The sequence below is a fragment of the Aythya ferina genome (assembly GCF_964211825.1).
Source record: "Aythya ferina genome assembly, chromosome: Z".
NCBI lineage: Eukaryota > Metazoa > Chordata > Aves > Anseriformes > Anatidae > Aythya > Aythya ferina.
Genome location: NC_140299.1, coordinates 68647749 through 68666646, shown reverse-complemented (window position 1 = coordinate 68666646; position 18898 = coordinate 68647749). Strand labels below are relative to the sequence as shown.

Here is an 18898-nt window from a genome sequence, read left to right as displayed (position 1 = left end):
CAAGACACTATTTCACTGTTTATTCAAGTACACCTTCCAGATTTGGAGTTAGATCCCTCAGTACCTTTGCAGCATTATTTACTTGGGAAAGTTCATGAAATCCGAGTCCTACCTGACCAACCTCATCTCCTTCTGTAACTGCTTGGGGGATGAGGGAAAGGCTGTTGACGTAGTCTACCTAGACTTCAGCACAGCCTTTGACTCAATCTTCCACAGTTTCTCTCTGGGAGAAACTGTCAGCCCATGGCTTGGACAGGTACACTCCTTGCTAGGCTAAAAACTGGCTGGACAGCCAGGCCCAAAGAGTAGTGGTGAATGGAGTTAAATCCAGCTGGTGACCAGTCATGAGCGGTGTTCCCCAGGGGTCGGTGTTGGGGTCCACTCTCTATCTATCTTTACTGATGATTTGGATGAGGGAATTGAGTGCTCCCTCAGTAAGTTTGTAGATGACACCAAACTGGGGGGAAGTGTCGATCTGCCGGAGGGTAGGGAGGCCCTGCAGAGGGATCTGGACAGGATAGGTCAATGGGCAGAGGCCAATGGGATGAGGTTCAACATGGCTAAGTGCCAGGTCATGCACTTTTGCCACAAAAACCCCATGCAACACCACAGGCTTGAGGCAGAGTGGCTGGAAAGCTATGCAGAGGAAAAAGATTTGGCATTGGGAGTGTTGGTTGATGCTTGCCTGCACATGAGCTGGCAGCATGCCCAGGTGGCCAAGAAGGCCAACAGCATCCTGGCTTGTGTCAGGAATAGTGTAGCCAGCAGGAGCAGGGAGGTGATCGTCCTCCTGTACTCTGCTCTGGTGAGGCCGCACCTTGAGTCCTGTGTTCAGTTTTGGGCCCCTCACTACAAGAAGGACATCGAGGCCCTGAAACATGTCGAGAGAAGGGTAAGGGCTTGGAAGCCAAGTCCTATGAGGAGTTGCTGAGGGAACTGGGGTTGTTTAGTCTGTAGAAGAGGAGGCTCAGGGGAGACCTTATAGCTCTCCACAACTACCTGAAAGGAGGTTGTGGGGAGCTGGGGGTTGGCCTTATCTCACAGATAACCAGTGATAGGACAAGAAAGAATGGCCTCAAGGTGTGCCAGGGGAGGTTCACATTGGAAATTAGGAGACATTTATTCTCAGAAACAGCAGTCAGGCATTGAAACAGGTTGCCCAGAGAGGTGGTGGAGTCACTGTCTCTGGGGGTGTTCAAGTAAAGTCTGGATGTGGTGCTTAGGGACATGCTTTAGTGGGTTATAGTGCTGGTAGGGGGATAGTTGGACCAGATGATTTTGGAGGTCTTTTCCAACCTTTATGATTCTATGATTCTATAAGGTCCTTGCACACCACCATGAATAAAATAGCTGAGGTATATCTAGCACATTTTTTAAAGTAGTTGCCAGAGGATTTTTTTTTTTTTACAGCTAGTATTTAACAAAAAATGTAGTTAAGTCCTCTGAAAATGCTTTGTGTGGATTAGAAGGGAGAAGGAATACTGGTACTGCTGCCTCCCTTTTCCATTTATGCCACAACTTCCCAAAGACTGCACAGAGGAAGGGGAAAATGTTGTTGCCTCTCACAGATGTGTAGAGGGGACATGAAAAACAACTAATAGCTATTCCTGATAACTGGAACTTAAGTGAGGAGAAGTTGAAAACATAATCCAAAGTCACTCATTTCAGGGTTTGGGGTTGAAATTCCATGAATCTGACCTGTTCAAGTATGCTTACAAGAATCTGCAGGGAATTTAACTTAGTAAGTCTTTCTTTTAGGACATGGACTAAACCACATATGAGAATCACTGACAAGAGAACCAGACCAGAAATGAAACAAATTTTTATACCCATCAAAAGACACTGAAGATTTTGACAGCACAGACAATTCTGTTGATAGTTGAGTTTCAGGGAACACTTTCAGGTACACATGGACATGTCTGGTTTTGTCTTTCTTACTTGTTTAAGTTTCCGTAAACATAGTAATTTTTAGAAAAGAGAAAGAAAGAACCTTTAAGTGGAAAGAGCATCAGAGATTGGACTCCTTTGTTTCCCCAACAGGCTTCCTCCTTTTCAGAATGCTGCTTCCACTAACACCTCTTTCTGGCACACTTCTGTACACTCTCTCACATTCCAATTCTCTTTCGCTCTCTCACACACCATCCCAATGTAATCCTCAGTTCATCTCATGCTACACACACTTGGACTGTCAGAAGTAGCTATTTGTCACAAGAACCTTAAGAAGTTGGACAGACATCCAAACAATTTTAACATTGTTCCCTTCCTCTATCCTGTAGACAGAAAGGAATCTCAAGTACTCCCGTGAAACTGTGGCAATGTTAAAAAAACATAAAAGGAAACTCTAGTCTCAGAAAAAAATCTGCCTAAGAAATCCATCACTAAGGTATTATTGAATAATATTATTTTCCATTCTTTTTTTCATGCTCTTTGGATCTGAAAGAATGTGGGTGAATCCAGTTCTAATAATTTCAATCTGGCTATTACACATATTTTGTAACAAACTCCTCACATTATACACGTTAAAGAGAACACAACGTTTTTGATTCATTTCAGTCTTCAACACTTGGTCTTCCATTGTTCCAGGACTTAATCTATAGCTGAGCAGATGTAAAGGTTTCTCAGCAGTATACTCGCCAAAATTTTTATCTTACCTGTGTGTCCTGGTTTCGGCTAGGATTGAGTTAATTTTTCTACTAGTATCTGGTATGATGCTGTGTTTTGGATTTAGGATGAGAACAATGCTGGTAACACACCTATGTTTTAATTGTTGCAGAGCAGTGGTTACACGAAGCCAAGGACTTTTCAGCTTCTTGCTCTGTCCTGCCAGTGGGCAGGCTAGGGGTACAGCAGGAGCTGGGAGGGGACAGAACCAGGACAGCTGACCCAAACTGGCCAAAGGGGTATTCCATACCATATGGGGTCATGCTGAACAATTAATATGGGGGAGCTGGCCAGGGTGGGGGGACCGGCTGCTTGGGGATAGGCTGGGTATCGGTCAGTAGGTGGTGAGCAATTGCATTGTGCATCACTTGTTTTGTAAACATTATTATTAGTAGTACTATTATCATTATTATTTTCCTTTCTTTTCTATCCTAATAAACTGTTTCTGTCTCAATCCACAGGCTTTCCTTTTGATTTTTTCCCTTTGATTTTCTCCCCCATTTCATGGGGGATGAAGGCAGGGGGAGCGAATGGCTGTGTGGTGCCTAGCTGCTGGCTGGGTTAAACCAGTACACTGTGCTGTGAAGCGTATACTTCAGTGTCCATATATAGATGTCTTTAATCTTTTTACCTTTTATAACTCTTGCCATGAAAATGAAGCTAAAATTGAATTTTTGCAGCAAAGTTTGTAAAACTCTTAATGAATATATTTGTCCATCTTGAATAGATTTGGTTTGTTAAAGCACCTAGTTAAAAAAATTATGATTTAATCAGAAACATTTTACAGCATACACCTACATGACTTGTACATATGCATACGCTGTCCCCAGTACAAACTGACCTTATATGTGTACTTACTTTCAAGGTGTGCAGGGTGTCTGTCCATTCCATGGAGCCTATCAGAGGTATAGCACTAAGGAGTATGCTAGTAGCCTTATTTGCATTCTCTTTCAGCGTCTTTAAAACTTTATCCACTGAAACCTACAAATGAAATTGAACTGAGTGGTATTTCAATTTTTATGGCACACATTTAAATGCTCCAACTAAATTTATTCAACTAATCCAGCTCTAAGTGAAAAGGTGAAGCACAGACAAAAACACAGTATGTATTTTAAAATGTCATGATCATTTTAGCTGCTAAAACTTCTTTCCTCTGGGAGTGTACGTTTGATTGTATGTTATAGCTTGGTCCTATGAACTTCATACTCAAAAAAAATGTTGGTTGAGCTTTTAATTTGAACACATTACAAGTAAAGTCACTAGAGAAAAAACATATTGCTTTCTAGGCATATTTATGAATCATAATAAACTAAAACTAACACATCTGGATAAAGTGATAACCTAAAAAAATAAGAAAAAGCAAAAGCTAAGTAAAACAAGTAATTATTAAATCTCTGTGGAATTTGCAGAGAAGTCACCAGTTCTGTTCTCCCTGTGTTACAGGGAACTTGAAATAAAATGTCACAGAGGGCTCTTTATTATAGCACAGTACAGATGTGTGTATTAATTTTACCAAAGACTTGATACTTTTTTTTTGTGTACTGATGAATATTAGAGGATAAAAAATATTTTGGATAGTCAGAAATTCAATTTAATAATAATAAATGTTCTATGTGTGCTAAGCTGTATCTGATACTAAGTAGTTTTATATTATGGAAGCGTATGCCTCAGGAACTGCTGGCTCCACAAAAATCTATGTCATCTCTATTTACTAGTGTTTTTGCAGCAGTGCTCAGTCTATGTTCAAACAGTGCTGCAGAAAAATGGAGGCAAGATTCAGAATGCATCTGAGAAATTAGAAGTAGTTTAAGTGATACTGTACAGGGGTGTGGGAAAGAATTTATTTGTATACATAAAAATCGAGAGAGAAGTTTTCCAGTTACTTAGGCAAATTATCAGGTGTCCAACTAAATTGGCTCTGTTGTATCATGCAGTAAAGTTCTGCTGTTCCTTTCTATGATGACTATGATTTAACAGGCTATTTGTGGAAGCTTTTCACTGGTAGTTTGGCCCAAGTGTATTCCACAAGAAAAAGAACTAAAGAAGACATAACCTTTTGCAAAGAGTTGCAAAAGAAAAAACACCAGACAGATTACAAGAGACAATCTCACACTAACTTCATACATACAGCCCCCTTGATTCAGACACAAGGTGCTAAATGGTTTGCTAGCAGTAAGGCGAGTTTATAAAAATGAAGGAGGTAGCAACATCTGTTTCTGTTCTTACTTTACAATTGTTACTCCAGAGTAATTCTTCAACACTAAGTAAAACCAGATTTAATTTAGTATGTGACCTCTGCCAAAAACTACATAAAGGTTCTCATCCAGATCCTTTTGAACAAGACTCAGAGGAAAAAAGTTGCACTCACTGTTTCTTCATGCTCCTTCCAGCAGTCATAATCTGTTGCCATAGCAATACTTGCATAACTCATTCCAGCTTCTTTTGCGAGTATCACTTCAGGCACTGTGGTCATGTTGATAACATCAGCTCCCCAGCTGCGAAACATCAAGCTTTCTGCTCGAGAACTGAAACGTGGGCCTTCAATTGTGATCACTGTCCCCTTAGAATGACATTGCAGCCCAAGCTTCTTTGCAATCTCAATAAGAACCTGCAAAGCATGTCAATATAAGGAAAAGCAAATAATTTCCCTGGTGCACTGCTCTGCATCTCACACACACACACACAAAAAAATAAAATCTTATATACAAAAAAATATTACCCTGATACTAAGCAGTATTCACATGGCTACAGCTGTCCAAATGCAACAATGAGTTTCAGTTTTCTCATCCAGCAAGATAAATTAATAGTATTACTAATAAGAATGATATTGGGCTCACCTGATTTCGATTGTATCACTTGGCTTACTGTTTTCAGAGTAGACCAAGGAGATTGGAAAACAGAAACATTCTGTTATATTTATATTTAGTTATATTTAGGCTTTGCTTACTTTAAGAACAGAATCATGAAATGCTACAGGCTTACACCACCAAGCACTGCATTGCCACAGTGTTGGAGTTAAGATGGGGAAAATATGAAATTCACTTTTTGAAAGTTTACAAAACTTTCTAAGTGTATACTTTAAAGAGTACCCTGGGAATCTGAAACTTTTACGTTTTCCCTATTGCTTGTGGCTGAGCTGTACGTGTATATTTTTATTTTTATTTTTTAATAGTCCTTACATTTCCAACAAGGACCACGTACATCATGATGATGAAATCATCATCATGATTTCCATTCTTGGTACATGGCTTGGGAAGCAATAGTTGATACCGTAAGAGTGAGAGCGTACCAGCATGGGTAAATGGGACTAGGAAATCCACAACTGACCTGAGTAGGAAAGTAACAGTAATGACACCTGCTTAAAATGACCATGCAAAGAAAGGCCTTGTCTTCTCAGCATCATGGACTTCTGAAATGTCTGCTGGAGCACACTACCCCACAGCAGATGTGTAGGCAAACTTGCCATCCCCAAAGAGGGTGGGTATGTTTGCAACCCACACATGCTGGGGAAGGGCATTTGTGCATGTAACTGGGTGCATATGCATAGATGGCCCTAAATGACAGTTTTAGGAGATCAGCCACAGAAGGACTTTTAGAAATTTGTATGTATTTATTAACATGCTGTATCTAATATTGTGCCTTATCCCTTATACTGATTCTGAACATATAATTCACTGTTTGCCTGTTAATTATGTGTTATTAATAAATGAATAAAAATCTTCAGCTGTGATTTCACTTAAACGAGAGGAGTTGGGAAGTATTTCCCTGAAATGCTTTATAAAGTTACCACTCCAGTCCTCATAAGATGCTGCTGTTTCTAGAAGTAGTAACAACCAAGACAGACTATGTTATTCAAAAGCCTGCAATCACAGAAAAGATAAATCACTTTCAGGTTCTCATTTGATTTACATTGTGTAAAAATACAATGGAATTTTCCCACATATTTGCACAAATGCAATTTAATAAAAAGTTTTCAAATGTTTTCATGCAAATTCCTTAATTAGCTTACTACATTAACAGTTTTGGTTTAATTGCTACTGCATTTAGCTATGATAGTCCCCTCAATCAGGGAAAACTGAAATAATTCCAACACTTTTCAGGGACACTTCCTGGAAAAAAAATCAATTCACTTTTATCTGATATTTCCAAACAAAGTCAAAGCATCTCTTTTCAGCCTCTCTAGGAGCTCAAAACAACATTTCTTTAAAACATCTGTTAAGCTGATTAGAATGCACGAGCTAATGAGATAATGATTACATGTGAGACTGGGAAGTACCTAAATGTTTGTTCTCTGAAAAAGTAGCATTTCTCTGCTCTTTTTTTTTTTTTACAAAAATTAATATCTAAAGAGCATTGTTGATAGATACTTAACAATCAGATGAAACCAGCCTTGGTGCACTTTTCCTGCATCCTCAGGAAATGGCTTATATGTATCTACTTATGCTTTCTAAAAAATGAGGAAGAAACAGAATGAAGTATAGCTAATCATTTCAGTAATAACACTGTTTTTAAACCATTACATAAAGTTTACAGTTAGATGTCAATAAAATCCTTGAATCTGTTGTGACATGACATGCTCAAAGTCAGTAAACAACTATACGGCACCTAATCTTTGATAACAGCATGTGGCTAGGCTCTTGCTTCTTGTAAACTACAAATTATTTTGCATAATTTACTGCCTAGTGGAAGAAGGGTATGAATAGTCACATATATAATATATAGCAGTCTGTTTCCTCTTCAGCTTTAAAAATTCTTTACTTCACCTTCATTCCTAGTGCCCTGTAATGTTCTGCTAACAACACTTGGACCTACGGGTTAATATGTCAAATCCACATTGTCCCTTGGCTAATTAACAAAAATAGCTTTTAATGGCAGTGAAGTGAAATGGTGACAAGCAGAATAGCTCAGCAATACAAATATTTGTAGATGCTTAGGGTACAGATTGAGTCACTTGATTCGTAATTCAGTTTTGACCTGTTCGTTGTTGTAACTGATGGTATGGAGAGTGAATTTGTTGGATGTACATGACTAATCTTGCAAATACTCCTGTGGCCCTTGAGAATGTAAGTCCCTGCAGCTTCTGATCAGAGAATTCCACAATGGCACAAAACACTGAGTTCAATCTTCACCTTTGCTTTTTCTCAGATGTAAGAATACACTGAGAAGGCATATTTAATCAGATACACTCTAGAAGTTTATAAAGGTGTTGAAAAGCAGAGCAGCAGTTCACACTATTCTACGTGTTTTCTAAGCCTGAAAATCTTGAAGTGACTAAATTAAGAGAAGCAAAATTTAAGAACTAAAGGCAAATGTAATTTGGCCAGTTTCTATGTTTAATATCCTTTAAACAAGGCCATTACTCTCTACCATGACCAGCAATGCACAAAAGCACAAATGAAATATTGGTATTTCTGTGAATACTGAAGTATTATTCTTAATTCTCTGTACTGCAAATATGTAGAGTGTCTTAGCCAAAGACGCTGTTTCATTTAGAATGGAAAGGAAATAATTTCTAATTCTGTCTTCCTATTTAGTCCACACTGTTGCTCTCTTGTCATTTACACAAGAAATAAAAATATTTTGCCCTGCTATTAAGACTCTGGAGAAATCTAGGTTGCCAAGTGTCTTCTTAAAGTGTTTCAAGTACCTACTTTAGATCCTACAAGATCTTTTACTTCCCATACCTTCCAAATTTTACAATTTTCTTTAATATCATGACATATCTGAGAAATAGGAAGAGGAGGAGATTATCTCCATATTCTGATCGTGGGTAATTAGACTACTACACCATACGTAACAAGTATAATAAAAATATAACATTTTAAAATACATCTACAAAATTCACTAACCTCTCTGGTTTTGGTGCAGAATGGCTCTGCCATTGGAATATGACATACTCCTGGAAGAGCGGAACACTGACCATCATACAAAGTATAATGTCTTTTAGTTGTCCTGGAAAAGCAGAAAATATACTCAACGGAGAAGAACAGAGACAAGTGATAATAGGAAACAATAAATTTACAAAAGTCCAAAACCGTAATATTCTTGAAGGGAACAAAAATATCAGTACAATGGCAATCACTCAGTCACCACCTGTAATCAGAGAATCACAGAATCAGGGTGGAAGGGACCTCTGGAGGCCATCTGGTCCAACCCCCTGCTCAAGCAGGGACACCCAGAGCAAGTTGCCCAGGACCTGCTTATCATGGGGGATTTCAACTACCCTGACATTTTCTGGGAGGCCTACTAAGCCAGCCATCCAAAGCCCAGGAGGTTCCTCCAGAACACTGATGATAACTATCTGATGCAAATGGTGGGCGTGCCAACTAGGAGAGGAGCGCTGCTGGATCTTGTCCTCACTAACAAGGAGTGGTTGGTTGAAGGAGTTAAGGTTAAGGGCAGCCTTGGTTGCACTGACCATGCGATGGTGGAGTTCAGGATCTCATGTGGCACGAACAGAATACCAAGCAGAGTTGCAACCCTGGAGTTTAGTAGGACCAACTTTGGCCTTTTCAAGCAATTGCTTAGGGAAATCGCATGGGACAAGATACTTGAAGGAAAAGGAGCCCAAGATAGCTGGTTAGCTTTCAAGGACTGCTTCTTCCTTGAAGAACAGAGCATCCCAACAGGTAGGAAGTCAGGAAAGGGAGCCAGGAGACCTGCATGCTTCAACAAGGAACTGCTGGGCAAACTCAAGCGGAAGAGGAGAGTCTACAGATCATGGAAGGAGGGGCTGGCCACTTGGGAGCAATATGAGACTGTTGTCAGACACAGGGAGGCAACTAGGAAAGTTAAGGCCTCCTTCGAATTAAACCTCTGCAAGAGGGGTCAGGGACAACAGAAAGGGCTTCTTCAAGTACATTGCAGATCTGTCTGGTCTGGATGATTGGGTAGTGAGGTGGACTGTGAACTGGCTGAAGGGAAGAAGCCAGAGAGTTGTGGTCAATGGGACGGAGTTGAGTTGGAGTCCTGTATCTACTGGAGTTCCTCAGGGGTTGGTACTGGGACCAGTACTATACAGTACATTCATCAGCGACTTGGATGAGGGAATGGAGTGCACTGAGAACAAGTTTGCTGATGACTCTAAACTGAGAGGACATGCCAGAAGGCTGCTGCCATCCAGTGGGAACTCGATGGGTTGGAGAATTGGGCAAGGAGAAACTTAATGAAATATAAAAAGGGGAAGTGTAGAGTCCTGCATCTGGGCAAGAACAACCCCAGACACTAGTGTAAGTTGAGGACTGCCCTACTGGAGAGCAACAAAGGGGAGAGGGACCTGGGTGTGCTGGTGGACAGTGAGATGACCATGAGCCAGCACTGTGCCCTTGTGGCCAAGAAGGCCAGTGATATCCTGGGGTGTATCAGAAGGGGTGCGGTTAGTAGGTCGAGAAAGGTTCTCCTCCCCCTCTACTCTGCCCTGGTGAGACCACATCTGGAATACCGGGTCTAGTTCTGAGCCCCTCAGTTCAAGAAGGACAGGAAACTGCTTGAGAGAGTCCTGTACAGAGATGCAAGGATGGTTAAGGGAGTGGAGCATCTACCTTACAAGGGAAGGCTGAGGGAGCTGTGTCTCTTTAGCTTGGAGAAGAGGAGAGTGAGGGGTGACCTTATTAATGTTTATAAATACGTAAAGGGTGAGCGTCAGGAGGACGGAGCCAGGCTCTTCTCAGTGAAATCTAATGATAGGACAAAGGGCAACAGGTGTAAGCTGGAACATAGAAGGTTTTGCTTAAATATCAGACAAAACTTTTTCATGGTGAGGATGACAGAACACCAGAACAGGCTGCCCATGGGTGTTGTGGAGTCTCCTCCTCTGGGGACATTCAAAACCCACCTGGATGCATTCCTGTGTGACCTGATGTAGGTGTTCCTGCTTTGGCAGGGGGATTGGACTAGATGATCTTTCAAGGTCCCTTCCAATCCCTAACATTCTGTGATTCTGTGACCATGTCTGGGTGTCTTTTTGAAGATCCACAAGGAGGGAGGCTCCACAGCCTCCCTGGGCAACCTGTACCAGTGCTCAGGCACCTTCACAGCACAGAAGTGCTTCATGTTGCTCAGAGGGAACCTCCTCTGCTGCAGCTTGTACCCACTGCCTCCTGTCCTGTTACAGGGAACCCCTGAAAGGAGTCTGCCTCCATCTTCTTTGCATCCTCCCTTTAGGTATTTATACCTAAAGGTATTTATTTATTTAGGTATTTATTTATAGACACTGATGAGAGCCTCCTCTTCCCCAGGCTGAACTGTCCCAGCTCTTTCAGCATTTCCTCACAGGGGACATACTCCACTCCCTCTATCATCTCTATGGCCCTCTGTTGGACTCTATTCCATATGGCCATGTCTCTCTGGCACTGGGAAGCCCAGAACTGGACTCAGCACTCCAGCTGTGGCCTCACCAGTGCTGAGTAGAGGGGAAGGATCTCTTCTCTCCACCTGCTAGTGATGCTTTGTGTAATGCAGCCCAGGATACCATTAAGGCTTTTTTAACACAACCTAAACCATCAACGTCCTTTCAATCCTCTTCTCAACACATAACTTTACAATTTTATTATATAAATGTTTTTCTTTATTTTTCTTCTTTTTTCTTGAAAGGGATATGTTCCTAATATCCAAACTTAATAAAGCTGGTTATTTCCTTCCTAGCTCAGAAAGTCTTTCATGCAGACTGGCAAGTGCTTGGAAATGTAAAGCTGTGGGAGATCAGCTAGCTTCAAAATGAATCATTAATTTTGAAAATTACATTTTGGATGAAGTATGCTCTCAGATTTCATATCTGCGTTCATTTCCTGTCTCTGTCATTGTCTTTCTGACTGACCTCTGCATGAGTTAGTTTCTCTATACTTCCACCCCTCATCTGTACCAGACAATAACCCTGCTACCATCCCAATTCTTTCTTGTTTAAAATTGTGGTCTCTCTGGGCTACTTCTTACCATGCACGCAGATCAAGGTTTAGCATAGTTAGGCTCCTCACACCTACCTTTGAGCCTGCTAGATTATAATGTTGTCAAAATAATATACGCTTTACTCACAATCATCCAAACCACATGCTTTTGTTTAGCATTTCCTCCATCAACCAATAGTGATATAAAATTGCTCACTTCCAAGTACTATTGGCAGAATAAGGATGAATATGATTTAGTCTGTATAAATAAAGTGATCAGCCTCAATACTTTTAGCCTCAGCAAAAAAATAAAAAAGGAAAAAATCCCATCCACTGATAGCAATACAGCTACTCTCTGCTCAGAAATCAACTCCAATATAACACAAAGCAGTCTATATGAGGCTTGTTCCTGCACGGTACTTAGTCATTTAGATACACTGTACCTAGAATACATTCTCTTATAAGAAAAAACATTTGAGTTACACAAAAAATCAGTACGTCAGAATTTGAATAACACCTCATTGCAGAAAACAAGTAGACATGTTCAGCTGGCAATGAAATATTGCCAGCAGTCTCATATAAGCACAAAGAATCCTCATAAACCACTCCAAAAACCATTCCAACTTAAAACTAGATGGAACCCAGAGATACGACTTTAGTATATAATACAACTATAAGTATTAATATTAAATTGACTTGTAAACATGTGCAAGTGCACTTCTGAATTATTTGGTGTAGTTGATGATCTTTAAATGTTACTTCTTCCTTTTGAATTTTGTTTGGATTTTTCAAATCACTGAATAATCAAGCAGGGGTTACTGATGGGAGTACAGACTTTAGAAAACAATACTTCCTTATGATTTTTAAAAAATAAAAAATGTTAGCATGAATTCTTGTTTTAAAATCACCCCCTATCTTTTACCACAATGTTGGTTTTCATCTCTCCTGTATACAGCCTCATTATTACTGTATCTTTTTTTCTACCAGCATCCTACTCTACTGAGTTCCTTCTTCCACCTCTCCATTTCATTTCAGAATCTTTCTGAAGCTTGTAGTGGTTTGTGCTCTTACAATGCTCCTCCCTCACATCCAAGGAGACCTCTTTTCTTCAGCAGACTCTTCCCATGCAGCAGTATTTTGGTTTGCTTGAGACCATTCTTCAAAGTCTGGTTATTTCTTCAGTACCTGTTAGAGCTAGACTTCCAATCTCATTCCTGCTTCCTATTGTGCCTTCTTGTATGAATATCCCTTGATGCCATGAGAACTGAGACTATCACCTCATTCCACAAAAGCTTAATTAACATCAACGTATTTTTATACAGCTTAACCCCGCTCATACCTTTTTTTCTCCTCCCAAACTAAGTACAAAATTAAAACCGGATTGTACTCACCTGTCAATAAACTGGTCAATCATGATAAGATCACCTGGTTGTATTTCTTCTCGTAATGAACCGCAGGCAGTAGTCACCAAAACATGTGAACAATTCTCCTCTTTTAAAGCCCAGATATTGGCACGGTAATTGACATTTGATGGCATAATTGTATGATGTCTTCCATGTCTACAAAGATGCATGTTGACAGCAAGTCAAATAAATCAGACTGGAATTGCCTTTGTTCTCTCAGATAAATGGAATTCTAGGAAATGTAGTTTCTCTAAACAACACTGGAGGTGGAACTGATCATTTCAGCAACTTGGGGCATAGCTTGTTTTCTTAACTGTATTAAGATTCTCATAATATTTGAACCAAGAAGTAATGATGTAGCTTTTTTTTTTTTACAAGTTGAACTTTGAGATTGTAATGAAAAAATTCTTGAAACTACAATTGAAATACACTTTAGCATCTTTAAGGGTACAAAAAACATTTTTCTCTGAAATTTGTAACCCATTTTCATAGATTCTGAATACCCAGGGAATAGCAATATTACATCTTCCACACACTACAACAGATTTATAAGATTTATATACAACTCTACAGAATTTCTACTCAAGCATTGCTTGTGTTCTCTAACCTAGAAAAGAGTGGAACATCACAGGAAATTAAAAGCAGAAAACATACCCTGTTTTAATGTCACCCTCTCAGAGAAAACAGTAGTGTATCATCAGATTTTTCTCTTTGCTTCTAAAATGATCTGTCCATTTTCATAAATTAGAAGAATGACTTCGCATAACTTCCGAATCATTTTTTCACCAAAACAGAAAATACTTAAGTCTTACAAGAACATGCTTTCATTTTATCTCTGTCATCACTACAGAGATGCATTACTCCCATTAAACATATTTGAAAGTTGTTCCAAAATATGTAGGAGGAAAGGGGGAACTTAATTTCCCAATTAGCTCCTTCAGAGAGAGCAAAAAGTTTGAAAAACTTGATCAGTCAGGAACTGGGAATTGCACATGGCACAACCAAGTATTGTCAGGCAGGATTCCCGCGTTGTCATTAGCATTTCTGATAAGCTAGCAAATGTGTAGATTTATTGTTTAATATTGTAGCTGTAATAATTCCCTTCCAGAATATATATATATATTTTTTTTTAAATCTGGTGTTCAAAGTTAACTTCCCTTTCCCCCCCCAAAACCACTAAGCAAAGGTACAGGTACATTGGTCCCAAAAAATAAATTTGTGGGACTCATATGTGAATGGTCATAAAACCCAGTGAAGAAATAACTCACACCACAGTGGTTCAGCCACCTGTAGCCCAAGGTCTATTCTGATATAGCACAACCATGTGACCTTGGCTTAGTATTTTTTTTTATTTTAGAAAATGTTTCCCAGGTATAATAAAACATGCCAGCAAACCACAAGCAGAAACGTGGAGTTGGAAACAGTCATCTGATTAACGGAAAAATACTAGCATGAAAAGAGTCAGGACATTAACTGCAAATAGGTCACAGTTGCCCTGGCCAGCCTCACACTTTGTCTTCCACACAGGCACACCGTGTCTATGAGCTCAGTGCTCCCTCCCTCAGGCTCAGGCCCTGGCCATCTCTCTTTGCACAAACTGTGTCACAGCCGTGTCTCCTGGATGGCTCTTAGACCTTTGCTGTCATTCGTCTCCAGACCTGTTTTTTTGATGGATTTTTGCACAAATGCTTCAGCCTTGTCTCCAGCCCTGTCCTGGCCCTGTTTCCTACTGCTCCTGCCTGGGCTACCTGGATGGATCCTGGACCTGATTCATCACCTCTGCTTCTTGAGAACTGTTAATAGACCTTGTTATTAGCAGCTGGCTCAGACCATGTTGTCCAGATACTGTATTAACATTTTAATATTTCACCTATTAGCACTTTAATCCAAGATATCCATGGCTATGCTAGCCAGTGTTACTATTCCATGTACTCATTTACAGATCCTGCTTCCAGCATCTGCTGTGAATATGGTAAGAGACATCTGAATAAAGATGACCCAGGGAGGGAGAATTACATGGGATGCAGCCTTCTAAGCAATGCAGGTAGCAGCTAGAGGACTCAGTAATCAAAAGGGATGACTTGGAAGAGTCTACAGGAGTACCAAGTACAGATTGACATACAGGCCTGACAAAGTCAGGGTAAAAATTCAGTTCACCTCATGTAAAAAGAGAAGATTTTTGAGAAAACTTAAAAACATCATATAAAATCCCTCAAGATGCTCACTTACCTTGCCAGCAGCACACAGCTCACATTTTTTATCTTTCCCAAAATCAAAGCATCTGATGGCTGCAAAACAAGCAAAAAAGAATGAGTTACTTCATACCAATCACAACAGAAACCTTAACTACTACTTAAAAATAAGGAGTACAGCTATATAAGGGAATTCTAGTGAAATAAAAATAACACTGGAAATATCACTGTACTCTCCAGTGACTGGAAATATCACTGTACTCTCCGTGGCAGATTAGTACAAGTGTGGAACTGGAAGATCAGCCAGGATCCTCACAGTGTTTCTGTGTTCGTACTAACAATAACTGCAAGCCCCCACTTTGAGGTTTGAAATAGCACTTTGTAACACTAATACTTTCAAATATGTTGAAACAGCTATTTCAAACAGAGCAGAATTAACATGAAAAAGAATCATGAGCATGTTGCCTTTAAAACAGTTAGCACTGTCCTTTGCAAACTTTGGTTGCTTTTTGCTAAAAAGGACTCATTTCCTACAGAAACACCCCCCCCACAACAGAAATTGCTTTTAATCTGTCCCTTACACTAACGTTCCCCATTCATTTCTCTGTCACCTTTCTACCAAGCTCACTCTCATGTTTCAGACTCCTCCAACCCTTTCTTCTGCTCCCCACATTTCCCAGCAAACTCCCTCTTCCCTGCTGCATGGATTCCTCCCTTTTGGAGGTGAACAGAAAATATCCCTTTTGGATATGACAGAAAACTTCTTGTACACTAACTGCAGAAGCAGGGTTGCATTTGGTCAGACTAGGGACCCAGAGATTAAATGTACTTTCCCCTCACAGCTGTAGGACAACGTGTTCCTCCTGACTAGCCAACCAGCCACTAAGCTACAGCATCTTGTTTGTAGCTGCCCACCTGGGACACACGCCCTAGTTTCATCCTGAGGGATGGACCCCGTGGTACGGACCCATATCTGGAGCAGTTCTGGAAGAGCTGCTGCCTGTGGGAAGCCCACGCTGGATCAGTTCATCAAGGACTGCATCCCGTGGGAGGGATCCCACAGCACAGGGGACGAGAGTGACCGAGAAGGAGCGGCAGAGAAGAAGTGCTGTAGACTGACCATAACCCCCATTCCCCCGTTCCCCTGCGCCGCTCGGGGGGAGGAGGTGGAAGAGGGTGGATGGGGGGGGAAGGTGCTTTTGGTTTCTTTCCTTTGCTTCTCACTTCTCTAACTTGTTAGTAATAGTCAATAAATCTTACAAGTTTCCTATGCTGTTCCAATAATAACTGTGCAATCTCCTCATCCTTATCTCAACCCTTGAGCCCTTTTCATCATATTTTCTCCCCGTTCCTCTTTGAGGAGGGGGAGTGAGAGAGCAGTTGTGGTGGAGCTCGGCTGCCCACCCGAGTAAAACCACCGCACACTGCTTTGGACACTAATAGTTTTACGTCCTTCTCACACTGTGGTGCATAAAACCTCACAGTACTAGAGGTGAGGCTGCACCAGCACAGACCAGAGCAGGACAATCCCTTCTCTGGACCAGCTGGCAGTCTGGTGCCTGATGCACCCCAGGGTACAGTTGGCCCTTTTCACTGCCAAGGCACACTGCTGACTTGTGCTCAATTTACTGTTAACAAAAATCCCCATCTTCCTCTCTGTGGGAATGTTCTTCAGAGCTCCCATCCTGCTACAGTACTGAGAGCAACCTGTGATCCTGCTTGGATCCATTACCAGAGACACTCCACAATTCCACTGCTTGCAGAGACCTTCACCTAGGGGACAAATCCTGCCCTGCAAGGGGCACATCACTACTGTGCTGAAGCCCAGTTTGAACCAACACAAACCCAGCCATACGGGCACAGATCCCAGCTGGCCCACAAGGCATCGTCAATGGAGCAGATCACTGCAGCAAGACGTGCTTGGCTGGGTGTCACAAGGAGTCCATCTCCTGCTTTGCAGCAACATTTGGAGCAGGATGCGTAGTACTGCCCACCCCTGTATTCCCTCACATTTGCAGAAGCAACTTGTAAGAAAAAATTTTACAATTTCTTAAAATTTCTTTCTAGCTGTAAGAAAAAATGTGTTTTTCTCTGGTCTTTATTTACACAGGACAACGATAAATAAATTCCTCAATAATCACTTAATCTCTCCTCGGGCTGAAATCACCATCTTTGCTCAGCCCAGGGCCAAAGCAGCAACACAAGCAAGCACAGCACACCACTCTGCAGCCTGGGGAAGGACCATCACATGAAAAATGACTGCTGTACCCGAGTCTTCTGCTGAGCAGCCCTCTGCACTGTATATGTCTCTTGATGCAGGCTGCTAAGAAGGGCAGCTCCATCTTCTGGAAGTTGATGTTTTTGAAACTCTTGTGTGGTTTTGGCATGTGATTTGAAGCAAGAAGCCTGCTCTTAGCTCAGTTTCTGTTACCAATTCTGCTGCTTGCAGACATGCCATTACTGCCATAAGCTGCTCTCCTCATGTAAGCAACCTCTCAGCAAGCTCTGCATGAACTCACCATCCCTAAAGGATTGGAAAAACAGGAAACCCTTTCAAAAGTGTCTTAAGATTTGATGTTGATGTCTGAATTTCCCTTTGAAATCCCTGTAACTTTTTTGTCAAAACAATTTATCCCTGCACTGCAAAGCTGTCATTTATTTCTAGTTGGAGATTTTGTGCTTGAAAATAAAGCCAAGGAGAAGAGAAGTGTTCAAAGACACGTTAATGTGTCGACAAGCATGGAGTACCAGAAACTGAGCCCTACCAGCCCTTAGGGGAAAACATATCGCGTGTACAAGTAACTTAGCAAAGACAAAGCCGTTCTGCCTAGTGAATATTTAGGTGCTATACAGTTTGAGGAAATAATATAATACACTCATCAGCAGAAACAGTTGTAAGACCATGACAATAACCTGGAAAGAGTTGGAAGGGATTGAAGACAATGCAGGCTGTATGGCCACACTGCTGGGCTAGCAGCATCCCTGCTCAGCCAGGCCCAAAAACAAGCTGATGGTCTGAGAAAACAAAGCAGGACTCCTGTGGGGTCCTCTCTGGCCACAGTCCTACCTGTGAAAGGGGCTTTGTTTGCCAGCAGCGTGTGTGTGGTCATGGAGGCTGCGGGTGCAGGAGCAGGCAGAGGACATCTTGTACATGGGGGCCAGCCCCTGCGACGGCAAGTGGCAGCAACAGTTCTTTAAAAATGAATCCCTGGTACTGCATCTGGAGCTGGCCACATTTTCCTACTGGCAAATTGTGACTGGGAGAAACTGGAAAAAGGTCTCTGGACAAGACCTTTTCTGCTGAAGGGAAACGCTTTCCCCAGGCCATTAAGAAGCTAAGGAACAACATTAATGTTATCTTAAATGTAAAATAAGAAAATGAGATGGCTTTGCAATTCATTTTACCAACACACATACTGTAGTCATTAAAGATCTGACTTTATTTTTTAAGAGTGATTCATGCAGTTAGCTTCTGGTTCATTTCTGTATTAGCTTTGGAACCATAATAAATCTCACTTTGGAGTTCCAGAATGATTAATTTCTCAGCCACATTTTTGCTTTGAAGTGTCCATTGGCTGTTAATGAAACAAGCTTTGTTGTGTTTTCTTCAAAGTCACAAACCAGAAACATACAGATGCTTTGGGCCAAAGGAAGGAGCAAGAAGGTCTGTCCAGCAGTAAGAATTTGGCCAAAATGAGGAGGGAGCTCCTACCTCGACGCCTTGGAGAAGTTTTTTGTTTGTTTGATCAAAACCTCTGTG

General features: G+C 41.1%; 1 protein-coding gene across 1 annotated transcript in view; it reads right to left on the bottom strand.

The window, feature by feature from the left end:
- The window catches only part of MTAP (methylthioadenosine phosphorylase), a 38626-nt gene that overhangs the window by 8370 nt on the left and 11358 nt on the right, over nucleotides 1-18898 (bottom strand). The window contains exons 3-7 of the mRNA XM_084503705.1: nucleotides 15176-15234; nucleotides 12935-13102; nucleotides 8511-8613; nucleotides 5030-5269; nucleotides 3520-3642 (exon numbers count right to left, since the gene is read on the bottom strand). Of these exons, the coding sequence (XP_084359831.1) occupies nucleotides 3520-3642; nucleotides 5030-5269; nucleotides 8511-8613; nucleotides 12935-13102; nucleotides 15176-15234 (693 nt within the window). The remainder of the gene's footprint in view (nucleotides 1-3519; nucleotides 3643-5029; nucleotides 5270-8510; nucleotides 8614-12934; nucleotides 13103-15175; nucleotides 15235-18898) is intronic.